The 21,693-nt window shown below is 38.0% G+C and overlaps 2 protein-coding genes, 2 non-coding genes and 1 pseudogene across 4 annotated transcripts; 4 read left to right on the top strand and 1 right to left on the bottom strand.

The window, feature by feature from the left end:
- The first annotated feature begins 545 nt into the window (after positions 1-545).
- LOC116128075 lies at positions 546-3,432 on the top strand (annotated as a pseudogene).
- Positions 3,433-6,222: 2,790 nt separating this feature from the next.
- On the top strand, positions 6,223-21,675 carry LOC116128115 (methylsterol monooxygenase 1-2-like). Its single transcript, XM_031413793.1, has 5 exons — positions 6,223-6,567; positions 6,713-7,035; positions 7,139-7,280; positions 21,471-21,503; positions 21,638-21,675. The coding sequence occupies exons 1-5, from the start codon at positions 6,238-6,240 to the stop codon at positions 21,644-21,646; spliced, it is 837 nt and encodes a 278-aa protein (XP_031269653.1). The 5' UTR covers positions 6,223-6,237; the 3' UTR covers positions 21,647-21,675.
- TRNAK-CUU lies at positions 8,812-8,884 on the top strand. Its single transcript has one exon. It is a non-coding gene; the product is annotated as a tRNA-Lys (tRNA).
- Positions 10,188-10,260, top strand: TRNAK-CUU. The gene has a single exon. It is a non-coding gene; the product is annotated as a tRNA-Lys (tRNA).
- Positions 10,333-14,695, bottom strand: LOC116128113 (transducin beta-like protein 2). The gene is made up of 10 exons (XM_031413792.1): positions 14,363-14,695; positions 14,138-14,243; positions 13,788-13,848; positions 13,380-13,675; positions 13,101-13,240; positions 12,860-12,934; positions 12,323-12,413; positions 11,830-12,033; positions 11,386-11,430; positions 10,333-10,734 (listed from the first exon to the last, which is right to left on the bottom strand). The coding sequence occupies exons 1-10, from the start codon at positions 14,573-14,575 to the stop codon at positions 10,655-10,657; spliced, it is 1,311 nt and encodes a 436-aa protein (XP_031269652.1). The 5' UTR covers positions 14,576-14,695; the 3' UTR covers positions 10,333-10,654.
- Positions 21,676-21,693: the final 18 nt, after the last annotated feature.

Genomic DNA, 21,693 nt, shown 5'->3' with positions numbered 1-21,693 from the left:
TGTTTCGTATTTTCATCATAGTTTGTGTTACATGCTGAATAAGTACTTCCGTTTAAAAACAAATTTGTAGATTTTGTGGACGGTAAATTGTACAGGACTCGACTACGAAAAAAGATTTGGATGGATTCTAAGATCTAATGCCTGTACTGTAATACAAAAATTGCTCTCAAGATGTCGTTATCTAAAATTAATATGATAAGACAAACAATAAAGGGATGGGCGGTATAATCCAATTCTTAACGCCAAAATTCAATCATAGTTTAATATAGCCTAGCAATGTCTCATCTGTCTAAAATTCCAAGTTTTCTATTACTTAAACCTGTACACTCTCTGGGCCGTCCTCTTCTCTCTCTCTGATCCAGGTTTTTTACAAAACAATGTTGTCCTACTTAAACCTCCAAGACGCAGAAGCAACCGTTGAAAGAGAGCTAAGTTTTGCAGAGAAACTATGGTTCAATCACTCTACCAATAAACATGATAATATTCTTCAATTTTACGACTTCCTGTTCTTGTTATTATTTTACTCCATTTTTCCGTTGCCATACATGTTGATGGAGCTTAGTCAGTCAAAGAAAATAAGCAAGTTCAAGATTCAACCAAAAGTCAACAGATGTTTCTCAGACATGTTCAAGTCCTACAAAAGTGTGATGCAAACTTATCTGCTTGTTGCTGGTCCTCTACAAGTTCTATCCTTTCCTGCCATGAAGGTTGGTTTCAAAATTTCTTCTTCTGGTGATACTTTTCATTAGTTTATATACAAAATTTAAAATTTTAGTAATAGGGTGTACTTAGAAAATGGAGTTTTTTAGAGCATTTCTAATTCTAGGGACATATATTTCTCCATCCAAATTAAATCTTTGCACGGAACGAAATTTGAAGAATTAAATTAACTTGATTATCAATTGTGATTATTGAGTTGGTTGGGGATCTTTAATTTATTTATTTATTATTATTTTTTTTTTTTTTGGCAGTGGATTGGTATTAGGACTAGTTTGCCTTTGCCTTCAAGGTGGGAAAAGTTTTGGCAATTATTGGTCTACTTTGTTATAGAAGATCACTTCAACTATTGGATTCATCGATGGTCCATATGAAATGGGCTTACCAAAAAATCCACTATGTACACCTCGAATATAAAACTCCAATGGCATTCACTGCACCATAGTTCATTGGGCCGAGATTTTGGTCCTAGGCGTCACATCTTTCTTGGGCCTGCATTGGTACCTAGAAACATAATTACATACTAGTTATGGCTCATACCGAGGCAAATTGAATCCATTCACACTCATAGCGGGTTAGTGATTCTCTTTTGAGTAATGTTAGGCCAATAACTCATTCTCATAAACCTCTTTTACAATCCTAATGTGTTAATAGATTAGCATTGTCACGTCAGGTCCTATACACCTAAGGCACCCAAGGCTCTACGAGGAACAAACAGTCGTTCCTTCAGAAAGAATAGTTGTCCCTTACGAAGAAACGGTCGTTCCTTCATAAGGAACGACTGTCCGTTATGAAGGAACATAAAGAATGGCTGTTCCTTTAAGGAACAACCATGTTCCTTCTTCTTCTTCTCTTCTTATTCTTCTTTTCTTCTCTTATTCTTATTCTTCTTATTCTTCTCTTCTTATTCTTCTTCTTCTCCTTCTTGGAGCAATCTTGTTCCTGAAGGAACAATCATTCTTATGAAAATCATTCATTTTGTGAGAAATAGTCGTTCCCTATGAAAGAACGGTCGTTCATTTGGTCTAGTTAAAATCATTTTACGCCTTTCAGTGTGGTGGAGTTGCTGTGGACTGTAAGGTCAGGTGCCATGTTGAGGTTGTAAGAGAGGTTTGTGAGAATGAGTTGTTGACGTAGCATTATTCTTCTCCTTTTATTTATTTTTTATCTCCTTTCGCTTTCACAGTTGAATGAAAAAGCTAGGGTAAAATTTGTTGTGGGTTGAGACCCAGATACGAGTTTCCATGGGGTCCCACAAAATATATTCCATTCTATGGAGGAGTAGGGAACCATGATTATCATCACTTTGTGGGTGTTAATAGTCAATGTAACTTTGCACCCGTATTGGCTTATTGTGATTTCATTTATGGAATCAAAAAGGTTAGTCAACTACTTCTTATCCCATCTAGTTTAATTGAACAAATTATATGTATTCATTCATTTAAGATGCATCCGGATCGACTTCAAGCTTAAGTACTATATATTAAGGGTGTTTGGTTCCGAGTACTCTATATTTTTTGAAAGAATTAGAATCAGAACTGGAATCGATGGTTCCTTGAAATCTGAAACCGGAATTGACAGTTCCGGTTCCTAGGTACCCATAACTAGAACCTATAACAACGGTTTCGGTTCTGGTTCTGAGTACCTTGTAAAATTATAATTACCCTCAAAAGTTTTTTAAAATGACAAAAAAACTTTTAAAAACTTACAAATACACCCCCTTTTTGGCACTTGTTAAAAAAAATAAAATTACAAATTATAAATTCAAAATTATAAACTCCGTTATTTTGTAAAGGTAGATTTTCAAAAATTAAACCAACTTACTTTAAATGTTATAAAATATAAATATAAATATATTCACCTTACTTTTTCTATAAAAGTTTTTATTAACCCTTTACTCTTTAATTTTATTTTATATTAGTTTCGATTTTTGGTTCTGGTTCAGGATCGTACAATAATGATTCTAAAAATTTAGAATTGAAATCTATCCATTGACGATTAGCTTCGGGTAAAATCTAAAACTAAACCCTAAAACAAATTGGTTATAGTTTCAATCTGTTCTTTTGAACACCCTTCCTATATATTGTTTGACCTGTGAAAACCTTGTATCTGTCTTCATTCATTTAATTCAATCGATTATCTGTTTTCATTCATTTAAGATGCATCCGGATCGACTTCAAGCTTAAGTACTATATATTGATGGACTTTTGAAAACCTTGTATCTGTCTTCATTCATTTAATTCAATCAATTATCTGTCTTCATTCATTTAAGATGCATCCGGATCGACTTCAAGCTTAAGTACTATATATTGATGGACTTTTGAAAACTTTGTATCTGTCTTCATTCATTTAATTCAATCAATTATCTGTCATCATTCATTTAAGATGCACGCAGATCGACTTCAAGCTTACGTAGCATATATTGATTGACCTTTGAAAACCTTGTATCTGTCTTCATTCGTTTAATTCAAAAAATTATCTGTCTTCGTTCATTTAAGATGCATCCGGATTGACTACAAGCTTAAATACTATATATTGATTTATTTTCAAAACCTTGCACTGTTTCTTAATGGTCATTGAACAAATTGAAATATGATTGTGGGTGCTGTGGAAAAAAAGAGAAAGAGAGTTGATACTTAAGCTGTTAACTAATGTTTTGACTATAAATCCACTCGGGGCTATCGATATCATAAGTCTCTCCTCAATAAGGTATGAGGTATATATATATATATATATATATTTATATATTTGTGAATTTGAGGTTTATATATTTTCTTGTATTATCTTTTAACGTTTATTGATTAATTGTATGCTTGGGTGAAAGAGAGCTCAGAAGAAGATGGACAAATGAGAGTTACTAGTGTCTTGCCCGACGTCTCAAACTACTAGCTTTGGAAGCATCAACCATCGGTTCTTATTGGCAGCAGTTATTTGAACGCGTATCGGATTCGTTTTTAGGGAAAAAAAGGCCACTTGTTTGTACAGTTTGAATTTATTTATTTAGATAAATAATATTACGTTTATAATCTCTTCTCATAAATTTTTTTTTCATAATTTCGATATGATAGTTCGTAATTATTTGGTTCACGAATGGACAAGAAGGACTCACAGCAAGCTGGTGGGATCTTATTTTTGAATTAATCAATCACGAGCAATTCTGTCGAGATGATAAGAAAAAAATTGTAAGGAGAGATTATAAACTTATTATTTTTGCTATATTTAGAGTGGTCTCAATTCATTTACACTTACACATGGTTGTGTCCACCCTACTCTTGTGAAAGCCCATTACAATCTTGACATATCATTAAACTAATAGTCTTATCTAAGCGTTGGAGCCTTGGAGGCAACGGAAAAGACTTACCGCTTTTTATACTCATCAAAGTAATAAAAAATCTAAATATATATTTTTTAAGTACTGGTGACCATGTTGTGGGGTTGTAATTGGATGCTGGTGGAGAAGCTTATATTGTAATTCAAAAATTGCTTTGAAATTCAACAAGAGATTTTCTGAAATAAAATGCAAGGATTTGATAGAAAAGCTTGTAACTGATCTGGACCATCTGGCAAAAGTAGCTTATCACAGTCATGCTTAAGCTGTTAGGGAAAAAAACCTAATTAATACAATTTCTTTGTCTTCTAAATCTACGTTAAACCTCTGTTTTAAAACTTAGATCGGATCGGTCGGTCCGACCGGTTTGACAGAGAGCCAGCCTTTACTTCGATCCACGGTAACATAAAAACCGGGAATGTCATTAAACCTGTTTTGGATCGGCGATGGACCAGTGGAATAGTACAAAACCGTTGGTCCGATCGGCCCGGACTTAAAATGGTTCGCTATTTTTGAGTATCTGATCCTAAAAAATTCATATTCCTAATTCATAAATCAATTTGCAACACCGTTTCATACTCCATTTCATTTGAATAAAAAAACCAAATTGTATCTTCTATTTTCATCTTCTATTCTTTCACTTACTCTAACATCTACCGTGTAAAGAAGAAGAAGAAGTAAGGGGAGGGGAAGGAAGAAGAAAGAGAAGAAGAGACAAGAGAAAGAGTAATGAAGAAGATTAGAAGAAAGAAAAGAGGAGATGAAGAGAAAGAGAAGGAAGAAGAAAGAGAGGATGAGAGAAAAATTACCGTAGAGAGACGCGAATGTGTTAGAAGAAAGAAGAAAAAGAAAGTGACAGGAGTGATGGGGAGAGAGAGAGAAAAGGAGAAAGAAGAAAGTGATGGGGAGTGATGGCCTGATGGGGACAGAGAAAAAAAGAGAAAGACAAAGTGATGGAGAGAGAGAAAAAAATAATTAATAATAAAATCTACATGGTACATTTGCTTTATTTTAAACTTATAGGGGCTTATAGGTGATTTTTAGGGATGTATTTGTTGGTTTCAAACTTATAACAATTAATGGAATTGTTTAAAGATGTGACTGCTAATCTGCTATATACCGGTCAGACCGACCGGTCCAATCGGTTGGACCGATCAACCTGTGAACCGACCCCTTGATCAGATTAACGAGCGGTCCAGTTTTTAAAACAATACGTTAAACCTAACCGTGACTTCAAATAGAACCTTAGAATCAAAATAACCATTTCGTAATTTAGCTCACGTTTCATCTATTGCGTACTGATACTTCCGAGGAAATGGATCGCTATCTCACGTTCAAGTAACTATTAACAGCATGTTTTAATCCTATTAAATCTGGCGACATTATCATTTATGACTACCCATAAGGCTTCTAAATTTATCATGTAAATGATAATTTTGCATTTTTTAACAAACAGATCCTCAGAGTTTCAAAACTATATCATGAATGAGTAATGCTACCCTTACTCACTCCCTTTACTCACTTCTCTTACTCACTTTTGTAAATATACAGCATAATACGGGTATTATACAGCATAGTATGAATACCATATGTCATTTTAACAAAAGTGAGTAAGAGAAGTGAGTAAAAGGAGTGAGTAAAGATAGCATTTTTCATTATGAATACCTGTTTACTCTAATTATATTATATTATATTATCGTCGGTAACAGTGTAATTTTAGTCTTAAAGAAAGTAGTGTAAAATAGTAACTTTGATCTTATAAGAAATTGTTTTGCAAACCTAACAACAATGACAGTGTTAGAGTAAAGGGGTATTTATGATACCTTTATATATTTATGTAAATTAGTCAATCATTAATAGTGAATATTGTTGTGATAATTGCAACTAATCAAGTATTAGTCTTTAGGGAGGTAAACTATCAAGTATCAAATGCTAATATTCATAAAAGAAGTAAACACTATTTTCATGATATCAATTTCTTGTATTATAAGTTTTATATATACAATTTCGAAATCTTTACTCTATTACAATCTAATGGTTTAATATTGGTGATTTGAATTACCTATTAGATATTATCATCTTAATATTTCATTCTATATGTATTTCAACTTCCCATTACAATCCACCCTCAAATTTTTTTTTTTTTTTTCATCATTCATTTGCATCGTTCTCTTCTCAAATTTCAGAAAACAATGTTGCCCTACTTGAATCTGCAAGATGCAGAGGCTGGTTTAGGCAGAGAGCTTAGTTTTGCAGAGAAAATATGGTTTAACTATTCAGCCAACAAACATGACTTTGTTCTTCACTCTCACAACATCATTTTCTTGTGCTTCTTTTACTCCTTAGTTCCTCTACCATACATGTTAGTGGAGCTTAGTCGTTCCAAGAAAATAATGAAGTATAAAGTTCAACCCAAAGTCCAGAGGTCATTCTGGGATATGTTCAAGTGCTACAAAGATGTCATGAAATCTTTCCTGATTGTTGTCGGTCCTCTGCAAATACTCTCTTATCCTACTATAAATGTACGTTGGATTTTATTTTAATGATTTGAAATATAATACGATCAAGCAACAATATTTTTTCATTGAACTAACTTGATATTGAATTGTCCATAATTAATAGTTTATATGAATTTGGGGATTTGTTGGAATTTCTTTTTTGCGGCAGTTGATCGGAATTCGGACTGGTTTGCCATTACCTTCTTTGTGGGAATTGTTGCTGCAATTGGGGGTTTACTTTTTAGTAGAAGATTACGTGGGCTATTGGGTTCATCGATGGTTGCATACAAAATGGGGGTACGAGAACATCCACCATGTACACCATGAATATAGAGCTCCAATAGGATTCTCAGCACCGTATGCTCATTGGTCAGAGATTTTGATCCTGGGCTTTCCAGCATTTCTTGGTCCTGCATTAATTCCTGGCCACATCATCACATACTGGTTATGGTTCATTTTGAGGCAAATGGAAGCCATTGATACTCATAGCGGGTACTATACATCATCACTATTCTTCCTAGCATTAATAATCCCTCTTAATCAAGAGTTCAAGCAACCAAAAGCTGAAAATGGGTTTGTATATGTTGAAATGCAGATACGAATTCCCTTGGACAAAATATATTCCCTTCTATGCAGGAGCCAAGTTCCATGATTATCATCACTATGTGGGACGTCAAAGTCACAGCAACTTTTCATCTGTATTCACGTACGGTGATTACCTTTATGGAACAGATAAGGTTAGTTTCAAATTAACATGCAGAAATTTTTACACATATTCTTGAATTTCCAACTTGATTTCTTTTATACTTTTTTTTTTTTTTTTTTAATGACAATTAGGGTTACCGGTGTTATATGGTTCTCGCCAATAAGGTACTTCTGAACTCAGTGGTATATAACTTTAAATTCTATATATTTTTCAAGTAGTTTTATGTTGAATATCAATTGGAAGTTGAAAAAATATGAATTATACTGTTACATTCTAACCTTTTCTTGTTGATATTGCCATTGGAAGGGCGATTAGAAGTTAGAAGCGACAACATCAGAACGGAGACAGATATTACTTTCTTGCAGAAAATCTCAGTGTCAAAGTTCTCAGTAATTTGTTTTTATATAATATCCTTGTTAGATAGAGTGGAGATCCTTTTCAGCGTTCTGAAAGCTGTGTATTGGATAAATGCTAGAATTACGTATGTATTACTTGCAGAAAATCTCAGGTGGTGTTTTACTTCGTAAAATATGGGAATGGGAAAAAGGATTGTATGGAGATGGAAATTGGAATATGTAAAGGAATAAAATATGATTATATTACTTGTTTCTATCAATGAATAGTGATAGAATGGAGTGATTTATGTTAAATTAATTTATATAAATTTCATATTTTTGTAAAAATGTATATGTATAATCATTCAAAGTTTAAGGATAATTTTATTTCATAAATATAAATATTGTTTTTTATTTATTTATTTTTGAAAATTTCAAAACTGGTCAATGCTTGTCAAAGTTTTTGGATGGCAACGTTCCTTCACGTTTCCAACATCCTTGTCTATCGATCTTTCGATTTGAGCGAAAACTGGTTGTTGAATACCGCTGGTCGTTGGCGGCCTTTTTTCACCCAAACTGCGAGATCAACGGACGGAAAACCTTCATATGCCGGCGGTGACACCGAAAACATGAAGGAACATTGCCGTCTAACAACTTTCACGGGCGTTGATCGATTCTAAAATTTTGAAATCATTTTATAAAAAATAATTATTAAATTATAAAATATTTAATTAAAATACTAAATGGTATAATGGGAATATTTGTTTGAAATAGGGGCAACGATGGAATTTAAATCCATTCCTTGCCTTTGGAATACCCATTCCTCCTAAATTTGGGAATAATAGGCTTCCCCAAAAATTTGCCAAAATAAACGAGGGAATGGGCATTCCCTTACCCATTCCCTTGGAAAACTGTGTTTACTCCTTGAAAAACTTAAGTAAACACGCCATAGTCTGAAAGTTGTAGTTTGAATCAGTGTTGCTTATACTTGATCATCATGTTTCGACCATACATTTAAATTATTGTCTATAGATAATCTGGATTCAGTAATATATCGTGGGCTAGACAGACGATATATATTTGGATGGATAAAGTTATTTTCTTGAAAAAAGAGACTGGCATTTTTTTTTTGTTATTTTCATGATTTTTGTTATTCGTATAACATGACTTTAGGAATTATCTCATTCCAAAAGCGACAAAATTGGAAATTCAGAAAAACAGTGCCAAGCCCGTCTAGCTCAGCTGGTAGAGCGCAAGGCTCTTAACCTTGTGGTCGTGGGTTCGAGCCCCACGGTGGGCGTTTCTTTTTGCATCTTACCAAACTAATTGAGAATTACCTAACCATATTGATTACAAACTATAGCACAGAGGATTTGAACAAAATTAATAAATACTAACTCAAACCAAAGTTTCTAGTTCCGTATGATGCTTTCTAGTCTCCAAAATTTCAGTACAATCAACCTCCAAAACCCATATCATATTTCTGCAGTTCTGTCCACACAAAGTGTTTAACGTTCTACTTTTCAGTCAGGTGTAGGTCTGTTCTCTGCAACCCGTGATAAATATGTAACTGAACCGTCTAACCTCAAAAGGATTTAGTGCTCAAAACTTTTGGTGTATCTGAATCAATCTCTGTCAAATCAGAAGCTACTTCATGCCAGGGCTTGATTTAGTGAACTGAATTTCCCTTCTGATCAGTCAAGCGAGGGCGCCGTCCACAACTTAACTTTCTTGTCACCGCTAGATGTTGCTAAGATCATGCCTTGTCCATTTCCTGTAAATATGATAAGTTCAAGTGATTAAAAATTCACATAGACATCTAATTCACAAAACATAAGATGAACATCTGAAGAAGAAATCAGCAGAAAATTCAAGCAAGGTAAAAAAGCACATCAATAACTGCAAGAGTTTAATCATAAAATATTGGTCAGGATTGGCTATCAACCATGCTCATATATCTACGCTTCAAAATATTTTGAATCCCCAAAGTTTTAAATCTGTTGGAGCTACAAGAATGACATATTTATATAAAAACAAAAAAAAAAAATTATAAAAATATCATTGGTGACATGCCTCGAGACCTGGATTCCTTTGTCAACTTTCCCACAGGATTCCAAGAATCTGAAATAAATTCTGTGTTATGGATTTTCTTAGTAGGTATTCTATGATGCTCTCTTTATGCTACAGTTATTNTCAATGTCAATATCTATATCTCTACTTTATTATTATTATCATACAAAATGGACAATACATTCTTTTTTACTTTCTCTTTAACAAGTTTTAGTGAACCAAGTTAGGTGACGTAGATCTGACCTGAATTTTTTCAGGTCTTTGACACAAATTAATAAAATTGTATCAATTTATATCGATATTTTCAAGGATACGAATATATACATATCATAAGATACACATCACGTATATAAAGTACAAATAATAATGATATCGTGGGCTAGACTGACGATATATATTTGGATGGTTAAAATTATTTCCTTGTAAAAATGAGATTGGCATTTTTTTGTTATTTTTGTTATCGTATAACATGAGTTTAGGAATTATCTCATTCCAAAAGCGACAAAATGGGAAATTTAGAAAAACAGTGCCACGCCCGTCTAGCTCAGTCGGTAGAGCGCAAGGCTCTTAACCTTGTGGTCCTGGGTTCGAGCCCCACGGTGGGCGTTTCTTTTTGCATCTTACCAAACTAATTGAGAATTACCTAACCATATTGATTACAAACTATAGCACAGAGGATTTGAACAAAATTAATAAATACTAACTCAAACCAAAGTTTCTAGTTCCGTATGATGCTTTCTAGTCTCCAAAATTTCAGTACAATCAACCTCCAAAACCCATATCATATTTCTGCAGTTCTGTCCACACAAAGTGTTTAACGTTCTACTTTTCAGTCAGGTGTAGGTCTGTTCTCTGCAACCCGTGATAAATATGTAACTGAACCGTCTAACCTCAAAAGGATTTAGTGCTCAAAACTTTTGGTGTATCTGAATCAATCTCTGTCAAATCAGAAGCTACTTCATGCCAGGGCTTGATTTAGTGAACTGAATTTCCCTTCTGATCAGTCAAGCGAGGGCGCCGTCCACAACTTAACTTTCTTGTCACCGCTAGATGTTGCTAAGATCATGCCTTGTCCATTTCCTGTAAATATGATAAGTTCAAGTGATTAAAAATTCACATAGACATCTAATTCACAAAACATAAGATGAACATCTGAAGAAGAAATCAGCAGAAAATTCAAGCAAGGTAAAAAAGCACATCAATAACTGCAAGAGTTTAATCATAAAATATTGGTCAGGATTGGCTATCAACCATGCTCATATATCTACGCTTCAAAATATTTTGAATCCCCAAAGTTTTACATCTGTTGGAGCTACAAGAATGACATATTTATATAAAAACAAAAAAAAAAAATTATAAAAATATCATTGGTGACATGCCTCGAGACCTGGACTCCTTTATCAACTTTCCCACAGGATTCCAAGAATCTGAAATAAATTCTGTGTTATGGATTTTCTTAGTAGGTATTCTATGATGCTCTCTTTATGCTACAGTTGTTCCAGTGCAGTGGTGAAGGCATCTTCGCAGATGGACAAGAATCTCAAAATAAATAAAAAAAGAGGGGACGGTTTTCCAGAAGAGACATTTATATAATTTAGGTAGTAGTAGAGATATTTGTATGAACTAGAAGACATCTGTGTATGTGCATCTCTAAGTTTTCTAGTTGAGAACATCAACAACTTAGGTACCAAAGAACAGAAGGGACATTAGTCATAAAGGAAGGTGATTTACCCATTGGAATTGTCTTTGGTGCCCAGGCAATGGATGTGATATCACCTGCAAGATAAGACTACTATAAATACAAAGAAAAGAGAAAAAGAGTAGTAAAAGAAGGTGGCATATTGAGGGGTGTTCAAGATCCAAGATTCATACACCTTCAGCTGTTACCTATCAATAAAAGATACACCTGACCTGATGATTGCAGAACAAACTATAAACACTGGACTGAAAAGTAAAGACCAAGCTTGAAAAGGAAGAAAAAAGTCAATCCAAAATTGACCATATAATAAAGTAAAAGCATGGTTCCCCACTCCATCCTAATCACTCTCACAATCGATTTGACTTGGAGTCTGGGTACATACCAAAATTGCAGAATAAATCCTTCTTGATGAAAAATGAAATTTCAATTAACAGAATATTTAAAATAAAGCAGGAAAACTTAAGCCACAGACACACCTTCATGGGCTTTGTCAGCCATGTCTAAAACCTTTCCAGTTTCAACACTTAACCACTGCAATGTTGAGCGATGAGTAGCTGCCAATATCCTTCCATCAGGAGACAGACTAAGACGATCATAGTGCAAGGCAGCACCACTTGAATCACGAAGTGGAATTGGAAACACCTTCAAAGTCTTAGGATCCTCATCAAGATGATATCGAACTTCAGAAAACAGAAGCCAAAGATCAGGATAGACAAAATTAATGTACTTACGAAAATAAGAATTTCATCTGAATAACATTATTCAATTACAATATTCAACTAGCAGAAAATGTAAATTAGATCTGGTGAACATTGATTAAGGATGCACATGCTTTTAAAAGAATCTGTGTTTGTGCCAATAAGAGGCAGATGTGTATATGGGTGGCTGAGGCTAGAGGAAACAAGAGATTATTAGTTCTGATTCATGAAAAAACTAGACAAAGTACAATAAATATGATATTATACAAACCATTGATGTTCCAAATTCTAATTGAATCATCCTTGGAAGCTGTGATGATTTGCTCTGAGTTAGGTGCAAAGCATAACCACGTTACTGCACTCTGCTTGTCACAAAACAATTTAAAAAATTAGGCCACCAAGCTTTTATCGCAACATAGTCCATTAAAAATAAATGGAACAAGAACTTGAGGATGGAAGAAGTTCAACATATTATCAGGGCAAATACATGCATTTTGCACCCATAGCAGGAAGTGCCACAAACAGCTACAGGCATAATCTGCTTCTTCTTAATCTTTATGCATCTTACAGAAGTATGGTTCTCAAGAGAAATTTTGTAATTTTCTTTTTTAATAAAAGTTTCCATTCATTGATTAGATTTTCTGAAATTGAACATGCGAAATATTATCCTAAAGTCAATTAAGATAAAATCCTATTCATGATTTGAAATTCCAGGGAAATAAAACAGAAGAAAGAAAAGAAAAGAAGAAGAGCATCATGAAGTTATGGTTGACATCAAGATATATAAATGTTGATCAAATCATATAACCTTATGCCCTTTAAGCTGCATAGCTTTTGAAACCTCCTTGACTGAACCATCCTTCGAGTACACAATTTCCCACACCTACATAAGAAAAAAGAAATCAATTAGCAATCCAATTCAAACAATCAAATGCTCATTATAGCATGATCTTGACAAGAACTTCATAAGGGGACTCATAAATGATCAGGAAATATCCCATGAGGTGTATATGGTCATAGGCATTAATGGCAACAGCAGCAATACTCACCTTCACGTCAGCAGTGAAAGCAGCAGCAGCAAGAAAACGCCCATTTGGTGATATAGCAGCCATGTGGTTTTTCAATTGATTTGAATCAACATGGCCCAAAATTTTTCCAGTTTTTCCATGCCAAATTATGATATCAGTTCCTGGAAAGCAATAAATGATTAAAAAGAATCATTCTTCCACAAAACCAAGGAGTACATGAATTTAAATAGGCCAGGTTTAATAAAAGGAGTTAAGATAAGCATTAAGTCATAGCATGTAGGACAAATGAACATCATATACCTTCAGAACAAGAGGCAATAATTGTACTACCATCACCACTGCCGTAACTAGCAGTAGCTCGATAAAGAGTTAGGATAGCTCTTTTATCATGGATTTTGTGATGTTCCCATTTGATTTCTGGAAGGGGAAGCTTGGCTTGCTGCTTATTTTCATTAACAGATGTAGTTTTCTCCTCTCCATACATGTACAATGAAGAGCCAGAGAGATTATGAGTTGCAACAACAATAGAAGATGCATCATCAGTAAATGTGACAGCTGTTGGAGGACCTCCAGGTGGCAAATTAATCCTCAGAAACCTGCAGAAGCAAGAAAGAACTCAAATTCATAAAGCAAGGACAAAATCAACTGCATGAACGATTAAATTTGAGGCAATATCCAGAAAAATTAAATGATACTTCGGATTCATACTTGAAACTTTTACTTAAAGCATCATCCAACTTAAATACTCTGACAACTCCATCAGCACAAGCTGTTCATAAAACAAGCACGCATAAATAAATATGAAGAAAAACTATATAATGCACCAAATTAGCTACAACAGACAAAAGTAAGTGAAGATAACCGAATATAACAAATGAAACTGCCTACAATTACTTTCCGATTAAAAGAGTTCTGATAAACAAGCGATTGCAGAACAAAGGCGCAATGCAAAGTCTTTAATTTTAATATTCAATCTGGAAAATTAGTATCACATACATACTCCAGTTAAAATCTGTGATGATCAATTATAATACAGACCAAAATAACTAATGGATTACCTGTTGCCAAATTCCGCCCATCGAAGGAGAAACATAGCCCCGTGACAGAATCACCATGACCTTTCAGAGTATTAACATCCAATGGATGATGTCGCTTATTTTGATCCTACAATAAATATTTATAATGTCACTAGTAAAATTATAATCTAAATATAAAAAGCCCTAATTTTTTAATTTTTTTGAATACTTCGAAAAATTATTAATAATTGAGACCTAATAGATTACCTTATCGGAGGCGTGAGTGTGAGGTTTGGAGTGAGATTTTTTGGAGATAGGCTGAGAAGGCTTTGAAGGCTTTTTATGATCCGGTTGGAGCTCCGCTTTGGCGATGGATTGGACTTCGGATCTTCTCTTGCCAAAGTAACTTTTGAAGAAGAAGAGAGCGATCAGAGCTCCGAGTACAACCGAAAGCACCGTAATTGAAAGAACGGGATCCATTTGCAAACGGAGAGGATTGCTTTGGTACTGTTGACTAGAGACTAGAGAATGATGATGATGGGAAAATGGCGGGGGTTTGTCACCGCATAATTATCTGGAAAGAGCAGAAGGGAATAATAAGATGTACACTAGGACTATTTTCGTTTCAAAATTTATTATAAATGTAATTAACAGATATTTCTTTTTGAAGTTATTAGATATTTTTGTTTTATTTAAATATTAGAAATAATAATAATTCGGAATTAAGGTTCATTAAACAAATAAATGAGTTTTCTATTTCTTATGAAAGTAAATATATAATCCATTCCATTAATAGCTGTTAAATAATCATAATGTGATTTATTAAGCTTCCTCACTGTAAATCGAATAGCTAACTAAAGTTTATGATCATCATAATAAAATACAACAAAACTGCGGACATCGAAAAATCTGTACCGAAAATGTGTACCGGTCTACGTGTATCAAACTTTTTTTTAGTAAACGACTGTCCATCAAATTTGGACGATCATTCACTCACATGGACTCCCATCCATATTACATGGACGAGGGTCCATATACCAGGACGGGCGTCCCCATTTAAAGGACGCCCGTCCATAAATAAAACACAAAAAAAAATTTGTAAAACATTATGGAAGGCCGTTCATAGGTTGTGGACGACCGTCCGTAAGGAATTGACGCCCGTTCGAACTTAATTTGTTTTAAAAAATAAAATAAAAAAATTGGATGCCCATCCACAATTAAGTTTGGACGGGCGTTCGTAACTAATAGACGCCCTACCATTATGTATGGACAACAGTCCACACTTAAGGGACAGCTGTCCCTTATGTAAACAGCAAATGAACGGAACTACTGATTGCATCGTCCACGCCCTCCATTTCGTCGTCATACTCCAATCTCTTCAGCCACGCTTCACTCAGTTCAACGCCCTCCATTTCATCATCATACTCCACTCTAAAAACTCCTTCTTCATCTTTCCCAAGTTTCCCAGCCAGCTGATGAAACTCTTCCAAAACAACCTTCAACTCGTCCTTGAGTTTCTCAACCATGGCATCGAACTCTTCGTTACCCTTATAAAGAAGCAGCTTCTGGTTGTAGTAAAAAGCTAGATATGGAAGATCGAAGGTGATCAATTGGCATTCTCTTCTTCCTATTATCTTGCCGGGCTTGACGTGGGTTTTTCCGGTGACTTTCACCTTCACCGTGTCTTGTGATTTCTTCTCCACTTCTTGGGTTGCCATTGTGACTGAGTTAAGGAGTAGAATAAAAAATAGAATCAAGTAAGCTATCCAGATAAGAAGTTTGGGCGGCTGGTGTTGGTAATTGTCTCTTGTCTCTGTGTACTTTATGCTCTCTGCTTTCTTTCTTCTATTTGCCAACAACTTTTGCATAAAAAAGTAAAGCAGTCGACTAGTCGTTTCCATGGAAGTTATTCTTACATCATACAAACGCTTAAGAGAGTTAAAAGATAAGATTGATTATGGTTACCATTTGAAAATTCCATGCATGGCAATACGCATTCATGCGCATTTATTTGGCTCTTTGCATATACCAATACTGTATATTTATTTCAGCAAAGATCTCGGTAGAATATTCAATTTCAGCTCGTGTGGGATACAGAGAGTGTTTGAAACATGAATCATGATGAGACGTTACAGATTATGAAACTGGAAAGTCCTAAGTGAGCTTACACTTTATATATGTTAGGGCCAAAAATCGTCCTCGGCCCAAATAGGGAAACAAGATCACTGGTGAAGAATGACCAGGCCCAATCTTGCAGAGGCCCAATTCGGATTAGCCCTATTTGATACGAAGTATAACCGGCCCGAACTACATGGGCACGAGCCTTTTAAGCCCTGTCCAATATCTAGGCCTATGGGTGAGCCCAGAGCCCATAGCCCCTTCAACATTTTCCCATTCTTGATCAATCCCCTATTCAAGGTCGTCTTCCTCTTCTGGGACTTTCCCACTTGAGGGGCATTCTCCTAAAGGAATTAACTTCCTATCTAGACACTGATAAAGAAAGCTGATTACGGCCCTGATTCTTCTAGGGTTGGCATCAGAGGTCACACTAGGACTCTGCTCCCACCAGGATTGGAAGACCAGACGAACATATAAGCAGAGGCCAGCCCTCTCACAAGGGACATCGACATTACACCTTCACACCCAAGGCTCTTACTTGAGAGTCTCGCTTATCCGCGTAGTCACAGTCCCCGACTAGACTTCCGGTAATTCTCATTCCCTATCCCTCATATATTAGCCTTTCAGCCTTGTTGACTTGAGCGTCGGAGTGCCTACGGCAAACCACACCCTGGTGTTTCCCGTTCGCTCACGCGTGTGTTCTCTACGTGTGCAGGTACAGCAGATCGCTAGTGGCCTCAACCTCACGGGATCAGACACCCCTTTCCGTACAGGTAGTTTTTACGTACAGTTTGGCGCCCACCGTGGGGCCTCTAGCAATCATTCGGCGTGACGAACTTGCTACGTGGAGGAATATTCCATGGCTGACAATCCGACGACGTACTCAGGCCCGAGCCAGACTGGAGGCTTTGACCACTCTCATGCAACAAAACTTGGACAAGGTGGCCGCACTGGAAGCCGAAAACACATCCATCAGGGTCGAGAACCAGTCGCTAAAAGAGAAAGTAAGTCGATTCTATGAACTCGAGTTTGCCTGACCAAGCACCCCCCAATCGGTTCCGCACCATTATCCCATCCATGCAACCCCTCTCCACACCAGAGCACAACCCTGGATTCTGGTAAAGGGCCGCGTCAACTTAACGCACTGGCGCTCGACTACTCCGTTCTGACTAACGGAGATAAAGATACAACAGGGCGCGGTCCAGTCGACCCATCCCAGCCTCATGATCAAAACGATCCAGCAATAGAGAACCCGAAGGATCAACCCATCCTCACCATACCACTTCACCTCCAGTCAAACCCAAACACAAACCCCCTCCTGCCTGGCCACCCTCGCGGGGTGAACGGCCAAAACCAAACCAACTCCAGCTTTGAGCCTGTCCATCCCGAAAGACCGAAGACTAAAAGACAACTCTCCTGACCGTTATGTAGGAAGAACAACAGAACAGTGACAATGGGAGTCATCCAACCAGAAGGGATGAACGAAGACACATGGTACCAAGGAGCGCACGACGGACTGATCTATCAGTCTACCCCCGAGGGATGACCCCACGAGACGTACCAGACCGGTAAGATGGGATGACCCAATAGTATCCCCTTCCCCTGTGGAACAGTTACTGCAAGAGATGGCCGACGTTGAGGCAGTAATGAGGCGTATACTAGAATGCTAATCCACAACAAGAAGAGCAGACCGAATTGTTACGTCGATTCACCCTTTTGCGGACGAGATCGCCCTGGCTGACATGCCCCAGAAATTCACTATCCCCAACATGAAACCATATGACGGTACCACGGACCCGGACGACCAATAGCCTCGTACAACAGTGGATGTTCATGTTTCCATACCCCGAACGCTTAGAGAAGCCTGCATGTGCAAAAGTTCGGTTCTAGTTTGTCCGGCCGCGCGTCCAATGGTACACGAACTCCCGAACGGATCCATCGATTCATTCGCTCAGCTTACTGACACTTGGGAACAGTTCGCCAGCACAAGAAGCTAGAGAAGTTGTTCGGCCGACTTGTACCAAGTATACCAATGAAGGGGGGAAACCATTGAGAGAGTATGTTAGCAGATTCAACAAAAGAGAGATCTCTATTCCTCCTGTAACCCCGAGACTGCTGTGGCCGCTTTCAGAAAAGGCCTCCTCCAGATGGAGAACTATACAAAGAGCTTACAAAGCTGGGCTGCACCCATGGAAGACGCTCTGGCCCGAGCCGTTATCCAGTAAGGTGGGGGAAGATGAGATGAACTGAGTCCCATCAGATACGAATCAAGGAGAACGACAGAGAAGCCAGAGCTAGACCGGTAGAACACCGCTACCAACCCCCGCACGGAATATGGGCAGAGCCAGGAGACCATATGACCCCGACCTTGAGAAGTGATATCAGGCATTTGGGATCGAACCAGTTCAAAATACAGAATATAGTCTCAGCATCGAACCAACAGGTCGTAGCGATAATGAAAGGAATGGGATCCGCCGTCAGTGGCCTGGTAAGCTCAATCGAGGTAAGGGAGACACACAACCAAGTGGTGCGAGTTCCACAACGATCATGGGCACAACACCGCAGATTGCATCGCCTTGCGGCTCGAGGTTGCCGCACTTCGAGAGAGAGGACATCTCCCTGATCTACTCACTGACAAGGGGAAGAAGAACACCCTAGCAGAAAAGCTCCAAACAACAGTCGCCCCCCGCTAGAACCACACCGAAGGGTTTCTGCTCGTAATCCTCGGAGGATCAGAAATCAGTGGGGTAAGTTACTCATCAGCGAAACGGCATGCTAGAAACTAACCATCATGAAATCCAGTCATCCACCCGGTCTCGAGGTAATACTCCCATTAGGTAATTCAGTTCGAGGATGATGAACGCATCACCCTAGCCGCTCCTCACCACGACGCTTTAGTCCTCTCCCTGCAAATAGCTAACATCTAGTGAAAAGAGTGTGCTAGATGGGGTTCGTCAGCAAATATCCTATTCCTCGAAGCGGTCAAAGCAATGGGACTAGAAGAAGACAAATATCAACAGGCGACTGACCATGCTAGTTGGATTCAGCTCGGAGCAGAAATACACTATCGGGGAGATCATCCTTCCTATCTATGCGGCGGAGTAAACAAACAGATGTCTTCCTGGTGATCGAAGCCCATCCCCTTACAACGTCATTTTAGGCCGCCCCGGGTCCACGACATGCGGGCAGTCCCACATACTTTCCACCAGACAATCAAGTTTCCGACCAAGTGGGAGTACGGAGATCAAGGGTGACCCTAAAGCTTCCAGGGACTGCTACAAAAACGCCTTCAAAGGCACGGGAAACTCTTCATAGCAATTACAGTCTCGTCCGATCTCGAGCAAAGCCCAACCAACCGACCATGGAGGAGTTGGATGAAGTGCAGATACATCCGGATGACTCGGGAGAGAAAGACACACATAGGCTCCCGCCTCGACCCCGAGACAAGAGAGAAGCTGATAGAATTTCTAAAACGGAACGAAGACTGTTCGCCTGTCACATGCCGACATGACCGGAATCAATCCAGACGCAATGGTCCACCAGCTCAAGGTAGATCCGGATCACCCGCCAGTCAAGCAGAAGAGGAGGAAATTCGCACCTGAGCGGAACCAGATCATCAATGAAGAGATCGAAAAACTCCTAAACAACGGCATGATCAGAGAGGTCCACTACCCCGAATGGCTGGCAAACGTCGTAGTCGTAAAGAAAAAGAACGGGAAGTGGAGAGTCTGCATCGACTTCACCGACTTGAACAAAGCCTGCCTTAAGGATTCTTTCCCCCTCCCACATATCGACATGATGGTAGACGCGACCGCAGGGCACGAACTTCTCAGTTTCATGGACGCCTTCTCGGGATACAATCAGATTCTGATGCATGCAGACGACCAGGAGAAGACAACTTTCATCACAGAGAGGGGAACCTATTGTTACAAAGTGATGCCGTTTGGATTGAAAAACGCCGGAGCCACCTACCAACGTCTGGTCAACAAAATGTTCTCTGACCACTTAGGGAAGACCATGGAAGTTTACATCGAAGACATGCTCGTCAAATCCCTGATTGCCAAACAACACCTTGACCACCTTAGCTAGGCATTCGCCATTCTCCGGAAGTACAACATGAAACTGAACCCAGAAAAATACTCATTCGGCGTCTCATCAGGTAAATTCTTAGGCTATATAGTTACTCATCGAGGAATATAAGCAAACCCCGACCAGATCAGAGCGGTCCTCAGCATACCATCCCCGACTTGCATCAGAGATGTCCAGTGTCTTGCAGGACGAGTGGCCGCCCTGAGCCGCTTCATCTCCAGGTCTGCTGACAAGTGCCACCTTTTCTTCCACGCCCTCAAAAAATCCAACAAGTTCGATTGGACCCCCTCATGCGAAGAAGCCCTACAACAGCTGAAGAGGTATTTGACTACCCCCCTGCTGCTGTCCAAACCCATGGACGGGGAGAAGCTCTACACTTACCTAGCGGTCTCAGAGACGGCCATATCAGCGGTGCTAGTTCGAGAAGAAGAAACAAAGCAGTCACCGGTCTACTACATTAGCAAGTCGCTTTATATGAATTTGGGGTGGTTTGTGGAATTTCTTTTTGCGGGCCAGTTGATCGGAATTCGGACTGGTTTGCATTACCCTTTCTTTGTGGGAATTGTTGCTGCAATTGGGGGTTTACTTTTTAGAGAGATACGTGGGCTATTGGGTCATCGATGTTGCATACAAAATGGGGGTACGAGAACATCCACCATAGTACACCATGATATAGAGCTCCAATAGGATTCTCAGCAACCGTATGCTCATGGTCAGAGATTTGGATCCTGGGCTTTCAGCATTTCTTGGTCCGCATTAATTCCTGGCCCACATCACATACTGGTTATGGTTCATTTGAGGCAAATGGAAGCCAGTGACTTCATAGAGGGTACTATACACTCCTCACTATCTTCCTAGCATTAATAATCCCTCTATCAAGAGTTCAAGCAACCAAAAGCTGAAAATGGGGTTTGTATATGTTGAAATGCAGATACGAATTCCCTGGACAAAATATTTCCCTTCTATGCAGGAGCCAAGTTCATGATTATCATCACTCTGTGGGACGTCAAAGTCAGAGAGCAACTTTTCATCTGTATTCACGTACTGTGATTACCTTTATGGAAACAGATAGGTTAGTTTCAAATTAACCTGCAGAAATTTTCACCACATATTCTTGAATTTCACACTTGATTTCTTTTATACTTTTTCTTTTTTTAATGACAATTAGGGTTACCGGTGTTATATGGTTCTCGCCAACAAGGTACTTCTGAACTCAGTGGTATATAACCTCAAATTCTATAATTTTTTCAAGTAGTTTATGTTGAATCAATTGGAAGTTGAAAAAATATGTTATATGTTACATTCTAACATTGTTGTTGACATTTTCACTGGAAGGGCGATTAGAACTTAGAAGCGACAACATCAGAACGGAGACAGTATTACTTTCTTGC

Source organism: Pistacia vera, unplaced genomic scaffold (assembly GCF_008641045.1).
Source record: "Pistacia vera cultivar Batoury unplaced genomic scaffold, PisVer_v2 Contig197, whole genome shotgun sequence".
In the NCBI taxonomy this organism is placed as follows: domain Eukaryota; kingdom Viridiplantae; phylum Streptophyta; class Magnoliopsida; order Sapindales; family Anacardiaceae; genus Pistacia; species Pistacia vera.
The sequence above is the reverse complement of the archived record's forward strand: the minus strand, read 5'-3'. Positions and strand labels throughout refer to the sequence as shown.